The 25,770-nt window shown below is 36.1% G+C and overlaps 1 protein-coding gene across 5 annotated transcripts in view; it reads right to left on the bottom strand.

Annotated features, from left to right (window-relative positions):
- Positions 1-25,770, bottom strand: part of SBF2 (SET binding factor 2) — a 297,874-nt gene that overhangs the window by 114,414 nt on the left and 157,690 nt on the right. For all 5 annotated transcript variants that reach the window (XM_076344004.1, XM_076344006.1, XM_076344007.1 and 2 more), the window contains exons 7-14: positions 15,914-16,046; positions 14,217-14,325; positions 13,371-13,484; positions 12,461-12,538; positions 9,968-10,081; positions 9,320-9,448; positions 8,461-8,559; positions 1,399-1,603 (exon numbers count right to left, since the gene is read on the bottom strand). In XM_076344004.1, coding sequence (XP_076200119.1) covers positions 1,399-1,603; positions 8,461-8,559; positions 9,320-9,448; positions 9,968-10,081; positions 12,461-12,538; positions 13,371-13,484; positions 14,217-14,325; positions 15,914-16,046 — 981 coding nt within the window. The remainder of the gene's footprint in view (positions 1-1,398; positions 1,604-8,460; positions 8,560-9,319; positions 9,449-9,967; positions 10,082-12,460; positions 12,539-13,370; positions 13,485-14,216; positions 14,326-15,913; positions 16,047-25,770) is intronic.

Below are 25,770 nucleotides of genomic sequence, written 5' to 3'. Positions count from 1 at the left end.
CCCAAACAGAAAGAGGCCTGGAAGGGGCCTCAAGAGGCCATCTAGTTCATCCTGCTGTCCCTAGACAGGATCAACTGTATTTATGTTATTTCTCACATTTGTCTAATATATTCCCAAAGTTCTGTGATAACAGAGACTCCGCGGCTTCACAAGAAATCCATTCAACTGCCTCACAATCCTCATTTTACCAAGTTTTTCCTGACAAATAACTCTACTTTTGTGCTGCAATTAAACCCATTATGTCTTATCTCTACAAATTATTCCCTTTTTTTTTTAACAGCCATAACTGAAGACTGCTATTATGCGTTCCCTCGGTCTTCTATTTTTCAGTCTAAACAACTCTCCATCTTTCCTTGTAGGTCATACTCTCCAGACCACTAGTCATTCTTGTTGCTTTCTTCTGGACTCCCTCCAACAGAACCAAAAACAGAGGCAGTCTTCCAGTGTCCAAAAATGGATACAAACAGTCCCACTGAGGTCTTACTGAGTACAACAAAAGGATTTCTCCATGGTGGTTCACTGACTGTACTCCTGTTTATACATCCTACTAAGATGTTTGTCTTTTTTGCAATAGCTTGATATAGTTGGGTCATGTTTGCCCTATGATCGTTATAATCCCTAAATTAATTTCTGAAGAACTGTTGCCTAGTCAGCTGATCATGCCTATGCAAGTGCAATACCTTATTTGAAGAAAAACAGTAGAAAAGGACAAAATTCAACAGAGACTAGATCTCTAATTTTTCAAGATTGATTTGAATTCTAATCCCATCCTTAAAAGGTTTTGCAAGCTCTTCCAGCTTCGTGTGTCCTGCAAGTTTACTAAACATACTTGTTTACGCCATCATTCACATTGATGAATATGACTATGACTAATAGAATTTTCCTGGCATTAAAATGAAATTGACAGGCCTACAATGTCTACATCTGTTCTTCATATTTAAATATCGGTATATTTACTTTGAAACAGATGCTATGTTTGTTCCTTGCCCTTTTCCAGTAATTTACATGTCTTCCACTAGTGTCAAAGGAGAAACCCTAACAGTTCAAAGCTTGGTTCAGCCAGTCCTACAAGTAACCTACGGTGATATTCATCAGACCTAGATGAGTAGACAATATCTAATTTAATAGTTCAATCTAACTCAGATCAAATCCTTTTTTGTTGTTAGTAATTATGCCACTCGCACTCTGGATGTTTGACTTCTTAGTAAAGGCTGATGCAAAAGGGCTTTTAAAATTGCAAAGGCAAACGGGCAAGTCTATGTATTAAAGTTTACTATGATCATTAAAAATACTGTATAAACATGAAATTGGGAGCAACACATTGCAGCCATGCTAATTACAGATTCAACTCACGAGATAGGATGACAAGTAGGTAAGTTGGGGAACAAGTAAACATACCAACAGGGGGACCTGCTGGAACGACGCACTTCTTGTCCCCCCGAGTGGCAGGGGGGGCACCCTGACTCCTTGCAAGGCCTTCCTGGAGAAGCTCCTGCACCCGGCACTCATTGATTCGGGGGAAAGGGAGGATGTGAACCCGCAAGTGGGAGCCCTCCGTGGGCCGTGGCACTTTCTGGAATGCTATGTGGGGATTGGGATTCTCCTGCAGGTCAGAAGCAAAAGGTTATACACAAATGTGTTACATAGTGTTACCATCTGTTTCATCCGATTTTATTGCTGTTTTGTGTATCTGTCATACCTGAAAGATTAAGAAGCCAAGTATCTAATGCAGCCAACCAATATCATGTTTCATATTCATATCACCCTTGATTCATTATCTGTAATACTTCCAACTTTGTTAAAGGCTTTTATAAAATTATTTCTGTCAACATGCAAAATTCAAAAAGATAGAGAGCAAAAGAAAATCACTGCTTAACTTAGGTTGACTTTATGCAGCTTAATGAATATTTAGGACTTGAATAGAAATTAGTTTGACCATCAACCTCTTCATGAGAGAGAGGGTTGAAGAATATTAGAACATACAATCTCTTCACTGAGTATTGAGAAATATTCTCATCTTGATCAAGATTATGAAGTGAAAACTCATTTTTGTACCATGTTGTATGAAACTACGGCTGCCCCTCATTAGGGACAATTTTCTATCTTCTGTATGTCCTATAAAAATATGTCACACAGCTCACTGTTTGCACTAAAAAAAAAAAAAAAAGAAAAAGAAAAAAGTTAGTATAGGTGATCAAAGAGAGTAAATGATGGGCCTAAACTACAAGGAAAGTAAAAAGAAGCTGTCACATCAGATTTTGGGGTGTTCTCAAAGGATAGAAAATAATTCCATTGTTGCAAAACTATCAGAATTTCCACTGTGAAAATAAATGTTTGCCCACATGATTTTTCACTCACTCTTTTATGGTCTTTGTTTTCTTTTTCTTTAAAAGAAAATGTAATAAGCAGCCCCAAAGAAAGCTTTTATCCTTGCTTTTGGGTTTTCTTGCAGAGGTCTTCATAATTAAAAAAATTAAAAAATCAGTTTCACATTGCAGAACACTGACTTATTTGTTTTACCAAAATAATTGCTGCATCTGCTATTATGTAATTATTGTATTTGTCTTGATCTCAACATTATCATGCAACACTGCAATGCTGAAGACATTAGCAAAATACACCCTGTACCATACAACAGATATGCGACTGTATGTGGCATATCTGAAGACTTGCTCTATGTAGGTAAGCTCCGTTGGTGTTTGTCAATACCAGATGCAGTATCAGTGCAATGTGTTCCTATATGCGGACATGCATCTTCTGCCTCTGCTGTTCAGCAACCGGAAAGATCATGTACATGACGAACCACTAAGTTTCACTCAACTGCCTCCACATTGATTTCAGCTTGTTTAAAAACACACTTTCCAGAAAGATATCCTGAAGAGAGCAAGATATGAAAATTCACCATTTCTTTTAATTTTTGTCCTCAAATGGTTGATAATCTTTCCTGTTTGTTTTTTTTTCTGGCTTCAGGTTGTACCTTTTCTAAAATACAGCTGAGATCTACATCTTCCACGAGGATTCTACCACCATTCACAGGATCACATCTCACGTCTTGAGGAGTATAACGATCAATCAAACACAACAGGATATTTTCACCTCTTCATTCATATCGTTAATCATGTTTGAATTTACTGTTATCCAATTTGACTCTATGCTGTTATTATTACTGGTTATGTACCACTGCCAAAGAGTGCTACTCAATCAATCAGGTTTCTGTTGTACAAGCACAAGTAGCTTGCAATAAAACTTGTAAACAGGAGCTAGCTTGATACTTTCATTTACAGAAGCAAAAGGCAACAAGGAGATCAAACGCACCAACTTGAGAAATAGCAGTCAAAACAAACCAGCTACTTAACCACACAAATTCTCTGCAGAGGAAGGTTTAATGAAACAAGCGAAAAAAATCTAGCTAGGGGGATGAGAGCAGCAGATGCCAGAAGCAGCAAGGCAGGGAAAGGGAACACAATCTCAGCAGGGGCTAACAGATGACATACAACAGAAAAAGCCAGAAAGGGAGAATAACTATTCCATTTCACAGAGAAGAGAGATCCAGAGGAAAGATACAGAAAGAGTTACTTTAATCTTGGCCATCACAAACCTAATCTCAGCTGTATATGCTATGAGGAATGTAGGTCTACAGTCTTCAACTACTGAAGCAGTGTATGCCAAAAACTTGTCTAGATTTTCCACTTGTACCGGCTAGACTAATATAAACATCATCTCTCCCTAACAAACCTTGTTTCTCATATGTATCTAGACTGTCACAGCTACAATATGACGACTATTTAAACTGTGGAACAAGATGTCAAAATATGTCATGCAGTGAGTTTAACATCAGGCAGCTCTAGGCATAACTTATAGAAGCAATGTTACTCATCACAGCGCTTTATTCAAAGATACCTGTATGTGTAACTACTAAAAATCTGACTTTTAAATACACTAAGTCATTGACTTAGTGGTAGTGAAGTAGCAGGTCAATCACAATGGTATAAATAAATCTCATCATAAGAAAAGACTAAAATGAATTAGTTTTGACACTGATTTTAAGAAATAATGTAAGTGAAAAGTTGCACTCACACATTCACTTATGCTTTATAGGCTCTTTCATTCTAAAAAGGATCTATATCCCCTAGAAAACAAATACAAATGTTCACCATCTCCTTTGGAGTAATTTAGTATCATAATACTGATGTGATGTGATGGTTGGAGGCTGTCTTGGGCACAGCAATCATGAAATGACAGAGTTTTCGATTCTCAGAGGAGTAAGGAGGGGCATCAGCAGAACTGCCACCTTGGACTTCCAGAGGGCAGACTTTGGCCTGTCGAGGAGACAGGTTGACAGAATCCCTTGGGAGGCAGTCCTGAAGGACAAAGGAGTCCAGGAAGGCTGGACATTCTTCAAGAAGGAAATCTTAAAGGCGCAGGAGCAGGCCGTCCCCACGTGCCAAAAGACGAGCTGGCAGGAAAGAAGACCGGCCTGGCTGAACAGAGAGCTTTGGCTGGAGCTCAGGAGAAAAAGGAGAGTTTATGACCTTTGGAAGAAGGGGCAGGCAACTCAGGAGGACTACAAGGATGTTGTGAGGTTATGCAGGGAGAAAATTAGAAGGGCTGAAGCCCAACTAGAACTTAATCTGGCTACTGCCGTAAAAGACAATAAAAAATGTTTCTATAAATACAGTAGCAACAAAAGGAGGGCGAAGGAGAATCTCCATCCTTTATTGGATGTGGGGGGAAACATAGTGACAAAGGATGAGGAAAAGGCTGAGGTACTTAATGCCTTCTTTGCCTCAGTCTTTAATAGTAAGACCAGTTGTTCTCATGGTACCCAGCCCCCTGAGCTGGAAGACAGCGATGGGGAGCAGAATGAAGCCCCCATAATCCAAGGGGAAACGGCTAGCGACCTGCTACACCACTTAGACACACACACAAATCTATGGGGCCAGATGGGATCCACCCAAGGGTACTGAGGGAGCTGGAGGAAGTGCTCACCAAGCCACTTTCAATCCTTTATCAGCAGTCCTGGCTAACCAGGGAGGTCCTAGTTGACTGGAAGTTAGCAAATGTGACGCTCATCTACAAGAAAGGCCAGAAGGAAGATCCAGGAAACTACAGGCCTGTCAGTCTGACCTCAGTGCCAGGGAAGGTTATGGAGCAGATCATCTTGAGTGCCATCATGTGGCACGTACAGGACAACCAGGTTATCAGGCCCAGTCAGCATGGGTTTATGAAAGGCAGGTCCTGCTTGGCTAACCTGATCTCCTTCTATGACAAGGTGACCCGCCTAGTGGATGAGGGAAAGGCTGTGGATGCTGTCTACCTAGACTTTAGTAAAGCCTTTGACACTGTTTCCCACAGCATTCTCCTGGAGAAACTGGCTGCTCATGGCTTGGATGGGCATCCTCTTCGCTGGTAAAAAAACTGGCTGGATGGCTGGGCCCAAAGAGTTGTGGTCAATGGAGTTCAATCCAGTTGGCGGCCAGTCACAAGTGGTGTTCCCCAGGGCTCAGTATTGGGGCCAGTTCTGTTCAGTATCTTTATCAATGGTCTGGATGAGGGGATCGAGTGTACCCTCAGTAACTTTGCAGACGACACCAAGTTGGGTGGGAGTGTTGATCTGCTCGAGGGTAGGAAGGCTCTGCAGAGGGACCTGGACAGGCTGGATCGATGGGCTGAGGCCAATTGTATGAGATTCAACAAGGCTAAGTAATGGGTCCTGCATTTGGGTCACAACAATCCCATGCAGCGCTACAGGCTTGGGGGAATAGTGGCTGGAAAGCTGCCTGGCAGAAAAGGACCTCATCGACAGATGGCTGAACATGAGCCGGCAGTGTGCCCAGGCGGCCAAGAAGGCCAATGGCATCCTGGCCTGTATCAGAAATAGCGTGGTCAGCAGGAGTAGGGAAGTGATTGTCCCCTTGTACTCGGCACTGCTGAGGCCGCACCTCAAATACTGTGTTCAGTTTTGGGCCCCTCACTACAAGAAAGACATCGAGGTGCTGGAGTGTGTCCAAAGAAGGACAACAAAGCTGGTGAACGGTCTGGAGAGCAAGTCTTATGAGGAGTGGCTGAGGGAACTGGGGTTGTTTAGCCTGGAGAAAAGGAGGCTCAGGGGAGACCTTATTGTGCTCTACAACTACCTGAAAGGAGGTTGTAGCGAGGTGGGTGTCAGTCTCTTCTCCCAAGTAACAAGTGATAGGACAGGAGGAAACTGCCTCAAGTTGCGCCAGGGGAGGTTTAGATTGGATATTAGGAAACATTTCTTAACCAAAAGGATTGTCAAGCATTGGAACAGGCTGCCCAAGGAAGTGGTTGAGTCTCCATCCCTGGAGGTATTTAAAAGACGTGTAGATGTGGCACGTAAGGACATAGTTTAGTGGTGGACTTGGCAGTCTTAGGTCTACGGTTGGACTTGATGATCTTAAGGGTCTTTTCCAACCTAAATGATTCTATGATAATAACAACTATACAGTTCACAGCAATTTCCCATATTTATGGGACAGTACCACAATAATCATATGCTTATAACATTACAGCCCTAGCTCTTGGGGAAATTTAAAAGACAGATTGATTTTAAAGCAACTTTAGTGCAATACACCTCATTTTTTCTGCTATATCTTCCCCAAATTTGAACTCCCTCATCTCTGCATTCTGATCAAAAAGAACCAGACTAGTTTACTTTAATATTGCCCATTGACTTTCTAATGAAACTAACAGTTCTGAATGTTGCAAAACTGTCAACTAATATACCTTCTGACAGTGTTAACCTGAAAGAAAGTCCTGAATTTGGAAAATGCATGTTCCTATATACAGCACCACTATTAAATTAGTAGTAGAGAATTTAATATTTATTCAGAAGTTTTTATTTCCAACAACTTAATTTTAGCTCTTAATAGAAGATGATTCCATCAGTACTTATCATTAAGAGAATGCTATAGAATGAGGAGGTATACCATGGAGTAAATAAAAATATTTTATTACAGATGAAATCTCATAGATGGAATGAATCTATGTAACAAATATTCTGATGCCTGACGTTCCTCTTCATTTTCCACAACATAACATTGTCTTATCGTAAGTCTGAAGTGTCAGTGTAAGGATATCAGTGTTAAGATACTCCAATAAGTATGCTACATCACATATGGACAAGAGACATTTCATACACATTTTTAAATGTGAAATGGTTTTAGTCCACAAAGATGTATTTGCTCTCTCTTCTAGTGTCTACTGTCAACAAGGTAGATTAAAATGTGTATCAAATCTTTTCTTCCAAAATAGTATAACAGTCATTTGTCAATTTCAGAGGAGAAGAGAGATGGAGCGAATGAGTGTGTCTGAAGACAGACACACAAATTCTGCAACAAAAGACAATATTAAAGCCAGACTAACCTCATTTCACACACCTTACTATTCACACATTCCATTTACTTGAAATACATAGATGTATTTTTCCATCCAAAATCTACTGACACAAAAGACTGCTGAATGCACTGGTTGTAAAGTTTTGGATTTCCTATGGAAAAGATACTAATTTTACCCCAAACAAAGATTGCACTGACACTGACAAAATGCTTAAAGGCAATTCATTTTGGAAAAAAAAGACACACAACCCACTCCCCCACACCCCCCAAACACCCTGGAACTTAGCAGTACTTCGTAATTCTTATGATTTTTTTTACAGAAGTGTAGATGTAAATCATATTTTTGGGGAAGTGGGATATAGAAAAGAAACGGCGATAAAGGTGTTAACTGACTGCATAATAGATATTGCTCTGTGGAGTCTGAACAACGACAGGAAGTGTGAGGGGGAGGGAGATTAGCTGATGCCAAAAAAAAAGAAAAAAGAAATAAAGAACAACAAAAAAACAGCTAATGGAATGATAAGAGATTTTACAAAAGCACCACGTAACATAAAGAAATATGATAGGAAGGCAAGAATGAAACTGGAAATGGTATTCTAGAAAACCTAAAGAGTTCAAGAAACAGGCTGTAAGAAATGAAACAGTGCTTGCTGAGCACACAAACCATGGGGACTGGGTTGTACAGCGGGAAAGATCTGCTGAAAGTATACATTATGCCAAATTAGATGTACAGTTTCCATACAGAAAAGTGTTGAGAGGCAAGAAGAGATGTATTTGGCATGGACAGGTTGCAGCAGAGAAATAACAGTTTATATACATTATGTGAATAAACACTAAAAAAAATAGAATGCTAAGTAGCAGTAGTTCTACGTAAATCAACATTAGCATTAAAAAAAAAAAAAAAATCAATATTACTATGTTGAATTTCCTTCACATGTACAAAATTGGTGACATTTAAAGTTCCAAAGTCTTTTGTCATAATGCAGATGATGACTACCACAAGCAGTCATTTCTGTTTTCAGATACTGGATCAATTTCAGAAATAAGGATTTTCAATGTTACTATTTCAACTCTGAAAGTGCAGCAGGTATAGTAAACTTACATTTTTGAAGAGCTGTTCTGCAAGTTCTCTAACATGTTTTATCATTTTTGGTGGATTACCTTCCTCAGCTTTAATTCTTTCGACTTCAAAGGCTACCAACTTTTAAACAAACAAAAAAAAGAATAAAAATGTTGATAATTCAACTAAAAATAATTTATTTCCTATTTAAGTTATGAAATGTTAATCTTAAATTGAAACTGAGCAAAGAAAACTGAACACTGAAAAATGTGCAATGTCACATTGCTCTGGAACATGAAACGTTTTCACTTTCTTATAGAGTTTCTATTACCAGATTTTACAGTCCTACCTAACACAGAAAGTCCTACATACCTAAAACATTCCTTTAACATTTCTAATACCACAATCCATATTTCTCATATATACTACTACTATGAAGAATTAATAGCAAACTCTATTTGTAATCTACATTCAAATAAAAGCCAGCAGAGTAAAAATACGGGGCACAGTAAAAAGAAAAAGCGTTTGTCCCAGTTTATATTGTTGGGTATGTATTTAATTTAATATTTCTCAATTACTTTTTCAATGTTTCTAAGAATATAATCAAATTACTCAAAATAATTCTGTACTAGCACATGTGATGCATTATGAAGTTCCAAACCTGACAATAGGAACAGCATTACCATGATTTATACAACTGTAACTTCATACACATGAGCAGGGCATAATTTTATGGAAGTAAGCTAGACATATATGCTTAGTAAAAAATAAGTATTGAGAAGTTTAGTATAACCTTTATACAAAAAACAGTGAGGATTCAGAAGCATTTCAATAGTTTTTCACATGCTGAAATATCATAGTTAGATTTTAATTTCCTTGGGAATATAGAAACAGTTTTCACCTCATCAAAAAGATCACAGGCTCTGAAAGGAGGACCCCTCTCTGACACAAAACCAGCAAATGCCATTCCATTGAGAACTTTGGTTAGAAAGTCATTCTCAATTAAGCCTCGCTGCCCCAAGAAGGCTGCCTGCAATAAAGATGGAAAAAATTGCACATAATTTATCAGTATCAAAACTACAACCACCTATTTATATACTAGCAGTTAAACATTTTCACCAGCTTATAGTAATATGTGGTACTTTCTAATTAAATCTTTTATATTACCTAGTATCTTTTTATACCTAAATTCAGGAGTGATGTAACAGGAAGTCTGATGTACACATTTTATAAATCTCACAGGCAGTAACAGAAAACTAGTACTTTCAAGTATTGTCTTCTAATTACATACATATGTTTTCAAAATTCCTTAATGATTCCTCAAATGTTTCTTTGTATTAAATTTTAACTTTGTTTCACATTTCATCACTGTCCCTGCAATTAGTCCCACTAAAATGCATTGATATAGTGCTGTCAAAATGATATGCTTATCACATGTAGATTATTTTACTTTATTTTTTTAAACTTTAACACTTGTTCAAAAGGCAAGCCCATGGGAATGTGACACAAACAAATACTAACTAAATATACGTAACTGCTTCTCTTTTACCTTATGGAAATGAATTACTGGTTCAGCATGAATTCTGATCAGCTGAAGACATGACCGGTATCCTTGGAAAAGTTGTGCAAATAGCCTAAGGAAGATTGCTCGCACTTCTTTATCCTGTAAGCAGTAATTGAATAAGCTGTCAAAACATTTTTGTATTCTAAACTTTTCCACGCTTTGTATAAAGCTATCTGAGAAACACCTACAAATTCATCAAACAATGCAGCAGTATAGCATACGAATTGGAGCTACTTGTACACATATGAAGTTATCTTATATGAGGCTACAGTTTCACTGAGCTGTCCGCAGATGGCAATGATAGATTTAGTACATATTCACCCCTTTACTCTTACTGCTCTTTTCTAGGCCTGCACAACAGCCTGTGGGCAATGCAAGTGTAACTGTTGGGGTGGTCATGTGGTGAACCACATGAAGAAACTGCCACGAGAAAAAACTGATGCTGAATAAAGAAAAGAGGGTATTTTAGCCTGGATTTATTCCCTAAAATAAATGCACCTCTGCAGCACTAAACAAGCAGTGCCACTGGAGTGGGCAGGGGTGTCAGGGAACCACAGGAGCCTAAGCTGGCATTGCTGCTGCTGGGGGAACCAGGCTCAGAGCATCACAGGCATCACCACAGTCATCTGCTGTGGTTCTGCCAGCTGAGGAGACTGCTCTGAGTTTGCTCAGCTACTTGTCTAGGACTCTTCCAACTCATGTCTTCACTTGCCAATCTACTGCAGCCAAAATAAGCCAGGGTTAGTTTAAAAAGTCCTGGTTTATTTTTATTTAAATGAGTGAGTGCTTACATAAACATCTACTGGTTAATGGAAATGATGTGAACAGTTGGGGGCAGACTTGGGGCAGTGACATCTTCAGCTGGCCCAGATGCAACTAAAGACTGATCAAATCCTGTGCCACCCATGTTATTTTATCTTAGCTCAGGTACCTACTCAGACTGCTGCCACATCTAAAACCTGAGGTCCTAAAAGTTGTTTTACGACCTCAGATTTTATGGTGTCTCAAAGGACTTTTAAAAACAAACTCTAACTTTAAAAGTTACAAGCAACAAAGAATATTAGATTAACGAATCAGGTAAACTGCTGATCAGCTAATCAAGAAGCAAATACAACCTAAATAAGTTAAAGCTTGTAATGATTTTTTAAAGAAGTAAGTTTAGGTACATACAAGATTCTATAAAGCTGTCCTATTGGAATATTTTTCTAGATGTCTCTTTATTCTTCTCTGGAACACGATCGGTGTTATTCTATTTTTAACTTAATTTTCTAAGGGTTCACTTTACTGAGAGAGATTCTCATTTTCTTTGTGTCCAGGCTGCTCTCTAGGATTTTAACAGGTACATTTGTACCCTGACTTTTTGGACTACTTGAAAACATGGTCGTTTCCTTCAGATTTAACAATTTTTCTTATATTGATACAAAATTATATTAATTTATAACTTCAATATTCAAAGTGAGATCTTAGCTGAATTTTGCCATTAGTTTAAATGAAATCTGGATGACGTTTTCTGTCTTCAGCAATGGAAAAAAACCCAATCTTAAAGCAAGAAATAAGAACAATAAATATATTGTACCACTTCAGAGTTTTACATTTTTGAATACACCTACACAAAAAACCTGAGGTGTGTTCTTAAATTGAATTGGCTTTTGGAGTTTAGTTTGGACTACCAACTCATGTTCAATTCTAGACACTCCTACAAGCTAAGACCAGCAGCTTTACCAAGTTGTTAAGTTATTAAGTTATTATGGCTTCATAATAACTGAAAAAACTACTTTTAATCTAAATTAACGAGATTTTAGTAGAAAACTCTCTACAGACTTTTTTTAGTACAGACAATTACATATTGTTTCATTCAGGTTGAGGTTCATTAAAGCCAAATCCAATATTACAAAACATACAACTCCTTTCTCAATATGTGCAAGCATACAATTCATAATAATCATCATTATTATTATTATTATTATTATTATTATTATAAAACCACTGACTTATGTTTTGCTGACACAGCTACCACATCTATCTTTACTCATATGTACGCTAAAATCTAGATCTGGAATGACATTTTTAATGTTTCTGAACTTTTTTTTCCTTGGGGGGGTGGTGGGGTGTCTATAACTTAATTTTAACGTTTACATACACAAAAAGACCAGTTTGTCCACTCGTGTAAAATTCTGTAGCTTTACTGGTCTACAAAACAGAGACAGCACAAATTTAACCCAACAGACAGCAATATTAAAAGAAACTAAGGTGCTTCGATATTAATACAAATACGTTTATAAAAACTTCTAACCCATTAGAATGCTATTAAAGGGCAGAATGCAAAGTCCAATAGCATTTCTTTGCTCCACCAATAATACTATAAAGCATATGGATTATGGAACAGAAAACACAAAGTAGAAATTCTTAAAAGAAAGTTAGTCTAAAATTTCAACAGTTTTCTACTTAAGGAAGTCAGACATAACACAGAAATCTTACCAGCATTTTTGAGTGTGATAAAGCTGTTCGCGGGGGAGGGAATGCATAATCTGCTGTTTCCAAATCAGGATGCAAAACCTAGAGAATTTTTTAAACAAAATTTTTTTCCCTCATTTTGCTGAGGAAAGGACAAATTATTTTTTTCTTCTTTCTCAAATTAATATTCACTGATATTAAGTACCTCAAATAATAGATTTAGTTAAATTATGAAGACTGTATGGAAACAAAAGTGGGATTAATTTCTCAGCTTCAGGTTTCTGTAAGTGAGCTAGTTATCAAAAACTCTTATTATAGTCAATGAAGCTAATCAATATAGTTAGGGATTTTAGAGTTGATTCATCTGAAACAAATTAACAGACAGAAAATTCTTCTCTTTAAGGTAAGAAGATTTGTTCAGAAGCCTCCAAATAAAGTATTTTCTAACTTATGATGATGATAGTAAAAAGACAAATGGAACTACTTTTTTTGGTGATTCCCTAACATAGAATCAATCATTCTTGAATAATGATATTGGGGCATCATACAAATAAACCTGAAGACTAATTCGTTATTCACTTGTTAAACTTCAAGACAATTGAAATGAATTTATGAAAACAGTAAAGAAGCTAAAATGAATTGTAACAATGCTGCTCAAACACTGAGGTTGAGCTCTTATTAAAAATCATTATTAGGAAGGAAAAATCACTAAATTCCTCTTGAATAGTGAAAAAACATTTTAGTAGTAATTTATTGATGATGATATCTCTAACTTCAGATAATAAATTCTTCTAAAACCAGGAATGTTGGCAGGAATTGTAGTTTTTAATCTCACATTTCCAGTGTGTTTGAAAGCGATTTAATACTGAAATTCATTTTTAAAGAATGAAAAATAGGTGAGAGGGTAGAAAATGGGGTTTGTATCAAAACATACTAGAGAAAGCGCCATTTGAGTTTGATGTAGCAGTGGTTCTGGCAGCTGAGAAAGATGAATACATTCAGGAATTTTAATTGTGCCTCCATCCAGGTCTGCTATGATTACGTCTAACTGTAATGAACAAACAAAAATATTATCAGTAGTGTATACTATGAACATAGTTTAAAAACACAACAGTTTAAATTTCATGATCTGTACGTAAGTTAAAATAAACAAATTAAAACAGTATTAACTTTAATATATAGAATGCTTTTGATAAAGCAAATACTCCAAATACTTCATATTACTGAATCTAGCTGTGAGAAATGAATGTAAACCAAAGAAAGTTAAATTAGGCCAAACTTTCAAAAGTGACTTCTGTTTCTGGATGTTCCAGGTTCGTGTTCAGTGATCTAATAGGCTGTTTGCAAAAGGACACAGTGAGAACAACTGTAAGTAAAATTACATGTTTCTAGGTATCTCTCTAACCCTGGTTCAGTGTCTCCAAGCACATGCTTAAAAAGTAAGGATAAAATAAAATAATTGAGGATACATTTGAAAATTGTAAGTGAATTGTTCAAACTCATGACAAATACATGACAAAGCTGGAAATGGATCCATTCCTTCCCATCCTGCACTAGAATCAAATTGTTTCCCTCCTCTAATTTATAGTCTCAATGTATTTACAAAAGAATTGACGCTTTTTCTTTTTTCTCCTCCTGATTGTCTTGCCTTGCCTTCTACGGTAATGTTTTAAAAGTGTATGTATTGTTCATATAAACATCTCTGAAGCATGGAAAATCTCTGCAACTAAACACCACAAATGACATTGTGACTATGAATATGCTGGGTAGGCATACTTACAAGCTCATGAATGTCATTACGAAAGACAGAATGTACACCAATTATGAAAGGTGTTGGTGAGCTGAGAACTTCCAGTAACTGTGCAGGAAGGATTGGAATATAGGGATAACTGTGGAAAGAATAAATAAAATAAAATAAGAAGCTCCCAACTATCCCTTCACATAAGGCAGCTTTTTTCTGTAAAAAAAAAAAAAATCTTCCTGTTACGTATTAAATTTACTATAAATATGTTTTAAAAATACAAAAGATGAAAGTATTTATTGCATACTTCTTTATAAAGTGCCATGCTGTTAAAAGAACATCTGTCGTGTAAACTCCAGAAATTATTGTATCATAGGGTCTACAATTTATTGTAAACAATAGTATTTTGCAAAATAAGAAAAGACTATCTATATTTGTAACATTTATTTTATATGGACATTGTATTTGTCCACAACTTTTAAGCAACTAGGGACATTAAAGTTATACATAATACTTCTATTTTTAAAAGATGGCTAGTTTTTAGCCAGACACCTATAATTCAGCCTTTTGTAAAATAACATTAATAAGAAATCTTTAAATGAAATCTTTTGCTTTGAAATTGAAATGACAGCTAAACATTATGTATAGAATTCTATATTTCAGATATTGTTTACTTGATTTGACAATTTAAAAAAAATTAGCGATTTCATCAGAGCAACATGAAAATCTGTATCTAAATTGATCAATGCATTACAAGACCTAATTTACAGTTATTAAAAATTTACATTCATTACTATTTTAGCATTAAGAAACATATTCCAAAACTCACTTTCAATATTTTCCTTCTTATTCTACATTAAAATGAAGCCCATCTCTGAAATATTTTAAATAAAAATGTGCTACTAAAATACAGGCATCTTTTAAAACAGATGTCAGAATTAGATGTCTTCTTCCTAAAAAAGCCAAATAGCTTGACATGAAGTTTTCCATTTCAAAACGCTGGATCCAGATGTGGCTTTTTAGAGAGAATCAATTTGTCCATTTAAATTCATTCTCTGGTGGACATTTGTCAATGACTTAAAACTGTGATACAAGCTAATGTAGATGTTATCTTAGAATCACAGAATCTTTTGGGTTGTAAAGGCCCTCAGGCGATCATTTAGTCCAACCTTTTGCTCAAAGCAGGGTCAAGACTGAATCCAGATCAAGTTGCTCTGGGCTCTGTCCAGTTGGGTCCTGAAAACCTACAGGGATGGAAGCACCACAGGCTCTCTGTTCCACTGCTTAGTTATCCTCATAATAAAACATGTTTTCCTTGCATCCAGACAGAAAGCTCCCTCTTCTCTGTTTTTAGTTTATGACCCCAATCTCTTGTTCTCCTGCCACGCACCTCCGCTTAATTGTTGGCAGGCTGTGATTAGGTCTCCCCCACATCTTTTCCATGCATTTACTCATGGATCATCACTGTCAAGTTTTACCATCCAACTGATGCTGTGAGTAGGGTTTCTATTGTATTTGTAGGTTGGATGTTTCTCCTTTTATTGTTTCCACTGTCATGATGCAATCATATTTTTATTAATGATGTGCACAGACTAGCACTTGCATATATGATCAGGAAAACCTTTGCTTATTTGAACAAACATAGCACAAACCTTTTGTTAACGACAATGTAATATAAGTTATAAAATGAGTTAGAAAATTAGTCAAAGAGTTCAAAGATTCAAAACTCAACTCACCTATATTTGAGAGGAAACATCAAAGACTCCAGAGCCCTACAGGCATCACTGAGCCTCTGAAAACTTGCAGAGTGAAAGAGAACTTTATTTTCTGTAAGCACGGCACAGAATAAGCTGAGTACATTCTGGATTCCTTAAAAAAAGGAAAAAAAAAAAAAAAAAAAAAGAACTGTAACAACGTGCCAGAAGAAGAATAAAAATTACATTAAAATGTACCATTTTCTGGAGGAATTCTCAAAAAGCATATGATAAATGCATAAATTGCCAAACCTCAAGTTCTTCTACCTTTTAACTAGTGCAGCTTCCTTTCTATCTTTCAGGTTGCTAAAATACTATCTGAATGTATTTCTACATTTCAAATATATTGTATTACATCTCCCTTTCAATAACCACTTTTAAGGATTTCCTCTTCTCAGCACAAACCCCAGCAATGCTTAATAATGACTTCAAACCATATTATATGTATCTCCTGCATAGCCTTCTGTGTATCTAGAATTCAGTTCTGGTCACTGATCCAGGCTTAACTTCTAAACCTTTATGTATCTCCATGGCGGGGGTGGAAATCATACTGCCGAGCTCAAAAGAAAATGACAAAGACTTCCTAGTAAATACATTCCTACTTTACCCATGGAGAGCATTCTAGGAGTCACAAGGTTAAAAAAGGGCAGTAAGAGCGTACGTGTCATTAGAAGGATATGTTAAAGAAGAGCTGACTGTTTAAACAAGCTCCACTAGATTTACCCTAGTAAGACTCATGAATCAGATGATGGGGTTTTTTTTAAGACAATATAATTTACCTAGGAGACAAAGCCATGTGCTTTCAGGGAAAACCAAAAATACATTTCCTTTAAAACAAAGTCCCATCCTGAGAAGCAGACATATCTGAGATATGTGAGATATGCTGAAATTTATGAAATTTCCTGAAATATGCTGGAATGTATGATGTTTCCCTGAGGACATAGCTTGTGTTATCAGTAAGACAGCCTGTATTACCTTTACAAAGCTACTGCTTATCTTGCAATAATCTTCCCAATAAGAAGTGTGACTACTGAGCGCCACTATATTCATATGATAATTAACACTTTGTTTTGCTTAAGTAATTTTCGTTACATGTCTTGACAAATCTTTTTTTTCTATGATGTTGTATGAAAATTTGCTTCACTGGAGTGGAGCTTGGTTTATAAATATAAAGGGACAAGGATTCGGAGACGGTTTTTGAGAAAAAGACTTAATTCTTAGGATGAACAAGTCAAACAATAACATAATAGCTTGTACTTTCAAAGTCCATTCTCCAAGAACCCTAAGGACAGACTCATGAAATCAAAGGCAGAGACTTGAGAGGACTCAAGGACAGAAGACTTTGTTATAATGCTGAGTGATTTACTGTTGCAAATATTTGCTATTGTTTTCAGTGGCATAATTAATACTGTGTTGTGTAAAACAAACTGCTTTATAATACGCAATGTAAGGATAGTGTTAATGAAAAACCAATCTAGTTTCTTTATGTGAATTAAACAGCACTCATCAGTGAATGGTTAGAAGCTAACTTGAAATCATGTCCTTGCTTGTGTGTGCATGTACGAGGGTATGTATACATTTGAACACAAAGTTAGAAACTGCTTCCTGTTTAAAAAAATCTCTGTAAGAAATTAAAAACGTGAACTGCTCTTTTTATGTAAAACTGCCCTTGTTCCTTTCCCAAAAGATTTTAATGACTGCTTTGGAGTATACTTTTTGATTTAAACTAAGTTTTTGTTTTCAAGCTAAGTGGGCTTTTTACACGATTTCATTCCACATCAAATATCTTAAGACACTTCGGAATATTTTTCTTTTAAACATATGACACTTTTTTCCCATAATGAGATACAGAAATTCTCAAACAATCCTCTATAAAACTTTAATGTTCTGGCAGGTATTACTGAGGAAAATAATCCCCAAAAAACTCACATTTGGTACAACCAAATTCTCAAAAAAAAAAAAAAAACAAACCAAACCCAAACCAAAAACAGAAACACCCTCTTGTGATCAAAATACCTATAACTAAAAGATCTTGAAACAAATGGTTGTCCATTCTGCACGTCTTAAAATTGCAACCTAGGCTGAGAGGTAACAGATATAAAATATTTTCTGGATGTGTTTTACAAAGAATGAAAACATTGCGTTACTGAAAGTATTCAACTGAAATCAAGCTGTGTAAAAAAATCGTCCTTTTTTCTAGCTATATGACATTCTCTTGCAGTGGATTATGATGCAAGAGTCTAGAAGGAATATCTTAATTCCAATACCTTTAAAAGTCCTGAAACTTATCCAGTATCAGCATTTTTCACTTGAAATCTCTTCTGAATATAGGCTTCCCCATCAGATATCAAAACAATACACAATTCTCAATAGTACATAATTAATGAGCACATAAAATGCAAAATTTTTACTAACAAAATATATGAAGTGGAAATCAAGATTATTTGTTTATGTATAAGGAGAACACCTGCAAGTACTTCACATTATTTGAACACTGGCCTTCTAAAAAGAAGATGTACACAAAATATTCTGACTTTCTGGTGTTGATACCTGTCTATGAATCCAAAACAAAATATTATGGTTATATCGATCTTTTTGTTCTGTTGAAAAAATTGAGAACACATTGGCTGTACAGCACAAGATCACGCAGTCTCCTAGGAACTGCTAAAATGATATACTATTGTATAGCTAACACGTAATCTTCACGTTCGTATATAGCGTTAACTTGTACGTCTGTTAGATTTTTATCTTTACCACTGTAAGAAATGTGTTTTGGTGTCTTCAATTTACAGAAAGTATTGGATATCTAGTCAGTGTAAATTCTTTTTTTCTTGCTGATTTGTCTCGATAGTTTAAGAACCCAAGTTCTTGTACACTATGTTAGAAGACAGGTCAAAACTCAGCGCTGAAGTTCCACTGAAGTTCAACTTTTCTACTTAATAGAGTATGTTCTTGGTAACCAGAAAAAGAAGGTCTTTGTCTCTGTAAAACTCAGGAGGGAAAGAAAAAAAAAAGTACAACAACAACAAGTTTGTCACCTGAACTCAACTACAGTAAGCCCAGAGTTCACAAGTTCTACCTGCCTCCCAAGGTTTTACTGAAGGACAAAGGGACTATACTCAAAAGGCAACACTTACTGGAATAAAAAGAAGGGGAAAAAAGAGGAAATAAACCAATGCTTTTTTTATTATTATTTAAACTACGAAGCAGCGATGATACAGTTTGTGAGGCTTTCATAGTTTCATTAGGGAAATTAGTCTGGTTTTGCTGCATATTAGTGGCCACAGATAAAGCTTCAGTTTGTACTCCACAAAGGCATTTCTCATTGTAGCTTAATTGGCACCAATATAATTTGATATTTAAGATGACTATTTTTGTCAGCTATCTCCCATGTATAAACTTGATGCCACACAGAAGAATATTTACTGCAAACATGTTTTTATTACATTCCCCTAGTTGGTCTCTCAGATGTTCACCACATTTTAACTGGCCATGAAAGATGAATTTTAAATGCTTGCTGTGATATGAACGCATCAGATGTAGCCCCAGCTTTGCTGAGTTAGACAAAAGCATTGCTTTATCTGCAGAACTCATGAAAGTGACCAATATTGAGAGCATCTAAACACATCTCTGTCATAAATCAGCAGGTCTTGTAAGGAATAGCAGGAAAAAAAAAACAGTAAGCCACTGGGAAATATCCAACCTTCTCTGTGAGTTTGAACAAGGACAAATGAAAGCCATCACCAAAGCAAGGAGACAGGCTGGTAGGAGCAAGGAAAGCTCGCTGGCCAACTGCTCACATATCAAAAGGGAAGCATTGTCTCTCCAGTCTGGCAATCCCTTTCACATGTCCAAGTTAGCAGGTCCTTTGAAAAAGCAGTTAAAAGCAGCTGTGAACTATGTACATTACTGTCCTGCAATCTGCCATTGGCAAAAATCCCTGCACGGGGAAACATTGCAGCAGAGAACCAAGTGCAGGACACGGATCTCCTGTATGCCCTGTCTGCGCATCTGGGCTAAGTCCAAACACGTACAAGAAACCTGCGTGGGAAACGTGTGATAGTTACCTAATGTAACCGACATAACTTTATAGATGTTCTTAACTTCAAGCTGAACCTGGAATTTTCAATGGATTGAATCTCCATCTAAAAGTTATTTCTAAATTCTCTCGGCCATTTTCTGCATTCTGAATGCATAAAAAGCAGAAAGTCACCTCACCAAAACGGGCCACATTTCAGCAGACAGAAAACAAGAGACTAGGAATCTTGTGTGCTTGCATTTGAAAATAAAATATTTTTATTTCTGCAAGGTACCTACAATACAAATGAATATACTACAATGAGAGTATTTGACTTGTCCTGTGTAATCAGAGTTCATATAAAAATACATAAATAACTTACAAGAAATAACAATACAATACAAAAAAACCTGCCAAGAAATAACCAAGGTAATTTCTTTAGGTATCTTTCACAAAAGCCAGTTTAAAGTGAGAACTTCACTGGCTCTTACTCTTTTCTTTCCTGAATGAAAGCTTCACAGCCTAAGAAATATTAAATTTACACCTAAGGAGAGGTTCTGAAGTTTTTGGGCGTTTTGTTGGGGGGGGGGGGGGGATTTGCATAATAGAAGTGCTCTTCCATTGAGAAGCTAACCACCAATGTTAACCAACTTCTTGAAAACAGGCTACTCAGTTTGGAAACGCACTTGGACAGTGAAACCCAGGCTAACCACTTCCACTGACTGAAAAACTTGTACAGCCCAGACAGCTTCTTTGGTACCAGCTGTTTTCCTTCCCTCTCTCTCCCTTTTTTTTTTTTTAAAATACTCTGTATACAATACAGAAGAATATAAAATAAATAAAATCAAGTGCACGTTACAGACATCTAATCTGGAATATTCTTATTTTCAAAATGATAGCCACTAACTCAATACAAAATTATTACTCCACACGTACTTTGAGATAAATGTTTTCAGGAATATGAGCAAGATAATGACTGTGAAGGAAATTTTCATCTGATAGACTCAAACCAATTATAAATTGGTATAAACGTATAAACGACTTTCGATTACTTTCCTTTTTGAAAAAACATTTAAACCATTGATTAAACTATTTGACCAAGCCACCAAGGTGTTGTTTCAAGCCCTGCATGTTGTTTACTGAAAGCAAACAGTTCCGAGTAACAGCCTGAGCCCAGTTTCCTCATGCCACAAGACACAATCGTGTGTGTCTGTAACCTTGAACCGTATACTGGTCTTCAGACTCCACACTACATCCGATGCTAATTTGTCAGGGCATAAATAGACAACACGAAAAACAACAAACAAGTTGATTTTTACAGATTACTCTTTTGCAGTCCACAGACAGACAGACATCCTGTAAAATATTATACATATGCTGGAAAATTTTGAATGGAGGCTTCCTGACCTTCACTGTTTTCAAGTATTTAAAGAATCTGTAATTTGTACTAAATTATCTGACATCCTACATCAACAAATGTATCATTCTGCCTGCTTCCTGTTGTTCTAGAATTTAAGTATTTATTTAAGCATGATTAAAAAAACCCAAACACAAAGTGTACAACAGATTATTAACTGTCCTCTATATTGCATGAAATCAAAATATTATCACTAACTTCTTCAGACTTTTGTAAAGAGTTATAAACATGAGATTTGGAAACTCAACTAGATGAATACATTATTATGCCAATATGCCATTCTTGAATTACTGGACACAAGAAAAAGCTTAATAGACAAAATAATCCCTAACTTAGTCAGACTAATCCAGGAAACGGGTCAACAAAGACTGAAAAGCCTTTCTGAAAGGCCACTGGAGAGTGCATAGTACAAGTTCTGTGCCAGGCACTGTCAAGCTGTAAAGATAACTGGGGGGAAAAAAGTAGAGAAAAACAAAACTCTCTTCATTTTTATTTTTAGACATAGCTGCATACAACTGCTAATGAACAAAATACAAGCTTAACTAATAAATAAGAGGTAACAATTGTACTCAATACTCATATAGGTAATCCTTGCCAAATTGTATTCGTCAATCCAAAAATTACATGGTATCTCCAATCAACTACACACAGTTAAAACAAACCCCCAAAATTGCTATGTCACTCAGTTCAGGATCAATTCATATTTAGAAAAATATGCAGTTCTGTTATTAGAGTAGGACTGCGCTGCACACTACATGATTAAATCATAGCCAAACTTGCTCACAAATGGGGAGCAATCTAGCTGTGCCAGCAGAGAGTTTTGTGAGGGTTAATTTATCCTGCTTTCTGGCTGGGTAACAGAGAACATGAGTCAGACGAGTACCCCAAGAGATTAACTTATTTGGTCTTTGTCAGACTAAGGGGGAAGAGAAGCAGTCTCTAAAGCACAGAGCCTTCAGCTAAGACTCCCTCAAAGAATCAAACATTTCATGAATGAAGTGTTCATACTAATTTCTGAGCACATAGAAGCAAACATGGGTGTGACACGCAGTACTGAAATCAAACCACATTTTGAGATAAACTTGATTTTGGAACTGAAGGCAATTCAGTATCTGAACCATGAATGTTGCGTGTTCTTTGTAAGAAGCAGGGCAAAACAGAGGCTTCTCTACAAACCAGACTTTGGGGAGGGTGGGAAGAGGTACGGAACAGGAGGACCATACAGAAAGATTGTGGTATAGATGCCATAAAAGCCAACTGATCATTAAACAGCATATCAAAGAGACTGTGAAAATGAGTATACATATAAAAAAGATCTCTTCAGCTGATGGATAAATATTCCTACCACTATTGCTCCCCCAAAGTCCAACAATATCAACTGTGTTCTGTCAACACTGAGTCAAGCAGATGGTTGTCATCCAAACCCAAAATTACACGGGCACAGGGAAACGGGGATTAAGCACAGTATACGATCTACTTAGGAAGACAAACAGTGAAGTCTGTCATTTGCATGTTGATATCACTTCATTATTACCAATTTCATTAAATCCCTCTGCAGACCTACTTAAAGGAGCAGCAAAAGCCCTCTGGATTTCTTGAGCCTTCAAACACAAGTCTTGCAATACATTGAGTGAACATGATCAGCAAATTTTTTTTTTCAGAGACAACGATACAACTAAAGACAATTAATAATAAAATATTTAGGTAATAAGGTCTTCATCCCTGAAAGACAGACGTGCAAAATCATTTCATATGCACAGTTTTAAAGGTATACATATCCAAAGTGAGACTGATAAGCTCAAGATTTATATGAGTGTGTTGAGTGAGTTTTCTCAATAAAACAGAAAAGACAATGGAAGGTAAAACAGACAAATAATGGTTTCATATACAGAAAGTACTCACATGGCAGGGAGGTAAATGCCAAATTTACATGAAAGCAGTAACTTTGAATTATACCAACATAACCTGCATTACCAATTGAAAGTTTGCAACTGATTGTATGTCTGGCTCATACAGACAGGCTTGATAGGCGCTTCTAAAAATAGATTTAGTTACTTTATTTTAAATGTCGGGTTTGTATTTTTTCTTTTTTACTGAACACACATCAAAAACAAAGTCCAGTAAAGAATAAATGCCAAGAGAATGTCAGTCAAAGTAGGTTTGCATATAAAATTAAATTCGGAGCTGTTAAGGGGAAGATAATCTTCATGCAAATCAAATATGAGATTATTTTTTTTCTCCTACAGGGAGGGTGGCAAGCAATATTTCTCAATATTGAACTGTTAACTATCAGATTAAAACAAGTTTTTGTTCTCTTACTGTCTCTATATGCATGCAGGCATTAACATTTGAGTAATAGTCTACTCTGCTGAAATATGATTTATTTTCACATCTCATCTTCTGCTTAGTTATTTAGTTATCTAGTAAGATACCTAAAAGAGGAAGCTATTTGGTTTGGATGTTTATCCCATAAATATCTAGTATTCCAGCCCTAAAAAAGTAGTAAGTAGAGATAAACAGTAATCCTGTACAAAACTAGTATCAGGATACAGAATTTCTGTATAACCCTCACAGGCCCACACTAACCAAAACTCAATGAAAGAATTTTGTAAAAGAATTTGAGTGGACTGGGATAACAGATACATACTAATGAATTGAAATGCTGCCCGATTTCCCTAAGTAGAGGTGAGAGAGTGCTGAAATGTTCCCACATTTTTAGAAATTTTTATAGGTGACTTTCCTTCATTAGAACTGCTCTTTTAAGAAATATTAATTTATTGTTTGTACCAAATATTTTGTGAAACCTTCTCTCCCACGTACATCAAAAGATACATTGGAAAAAAATAAGCACATGCTATAAAAATTATTTATAGCCGTTAAATTAGCCAAAATTATCTTTATTTATTCTGATAGCAAATCTAAAATCGTAATCTGATGTGAAGGAGAAATTATTTGCAACTGCTGTTTTATTTAAGTAATCAAAAACAGATACTGCGATTTACCAGCTCTCCAAATTGATTCATGTATGGTAAACTGTCCAAGAGTAAAGGAGGATTTCTGTTCAGCTACCAACAGACATTTTAAACTTCAGGAAGACCATTAAAAATTTTTCAGACAACCCAATTTGTCTTCAAAATTTCACGTTAGAAATCAGGAAAATTATTAGAACAAAGAAATATTAACTTTCTGACCACAGATTCAAAGCCATAGCAGGATGAATAGAAAGCAAAGTTATAACTATGACTTTTTAGAGACTATTGGAAATTATTCTGCATATGAGCTAATTAACAAAGTATGTTACCTAATAGAGAAGTGGCACATTAAAATGAAATTACTATATTTATCCCCTCATTGTCAATCTCGACAATTCAAGAACTGTCCGGAAATAAAGCCGGAACAACAACTGCATGTTAATGACAGCCTTTTTATGGGACTTAGCCATGTTAGCTAGGTAGCATCAGAAACCTGGTATGGTGATGTCTACTTACAGATACCAGCATATCATAGATCCTGATCTTGAAATCTTAATCTTTATTTACTCATAGGCATAACATGCAAACCAGAATTTCTGAAAGTACAAAGGTATACGCTACAGGTATGAAATCAGTACATTTCACTTTCACCGACACAACAAGCATATGAAAACACTTAATGACTTTTTACCTTGATGATGGATATTTTTGTCATCTTTGCAGCGACATATAAAACAGCAAGTCTCGAGTGATTTGAATCAAAACTACAATGACTAATTCCAGATAAATCCATGGCTTATTTATTTACATAAAATTTTAAAAGCAAGTATTTCACTCATACCTAAGAATAAAGCCGACAGGCAACATAGAGAATTAAACCCACAAAATTATGAGTAGCTGCAATATGAAAAAGAACAGTATAACATATGGGAAAGACTGCCACGTGTAATGGATTGTAAAATATTCTTAGTAGAAATACTACAAATTAAATCCTGATGGAGCAAATGGATACCCCATAATTTGACTGGATTCATTTAAAGCAGAAAAATGTCCTTTAACAAAATGTCCTTCAAAAAAACAATGCAGAGCGAGAGTAATACTGTTATGATCCTTAGAAAGAAAATATCCAAGAATGAGAAGAGTATTGTCATTCTTGAACTGTACACAGGAAAAATGGTCAAGGATACACAAGAAATTGCAAACATATCTGTTTCCTGCCTAAGGACTACAAAGTCCTTCTCAAGGGACATAACTACTGAAGCATTATATTAATGGAATCAAACAAATGCAAAGACAACAAGAACAGAGGTGGCTAATCAGGATATTCTGTTAGAGCTACTGTCAGCCACTGTTGGTTGATCTTCATGAAGCATAAACCCACAGATACTCAGTTAAGGAAACTGCGAAACACCATAAACATGAAACGTGAAAA

Source organism: Aptenodytes patagonicus, chromosome 7, assembly GCF_965638725.1.
Source record: "Aptenodytes patagonicus chromosome 7, bAptPat1.pri.cur, whole genome shotgun sequence".
NCBI lineage: Eukaryota > Metazoa > Chordata > Aves > Sphenisciformes > Spheniscidae > Aptenodytes > Aptenodytes patagonicus.
The sequence above is the reverse complement of the archived record's forward strand: the minus strand, read 5'-3'. Positions and strand labels throughout refer to the sequence as shown.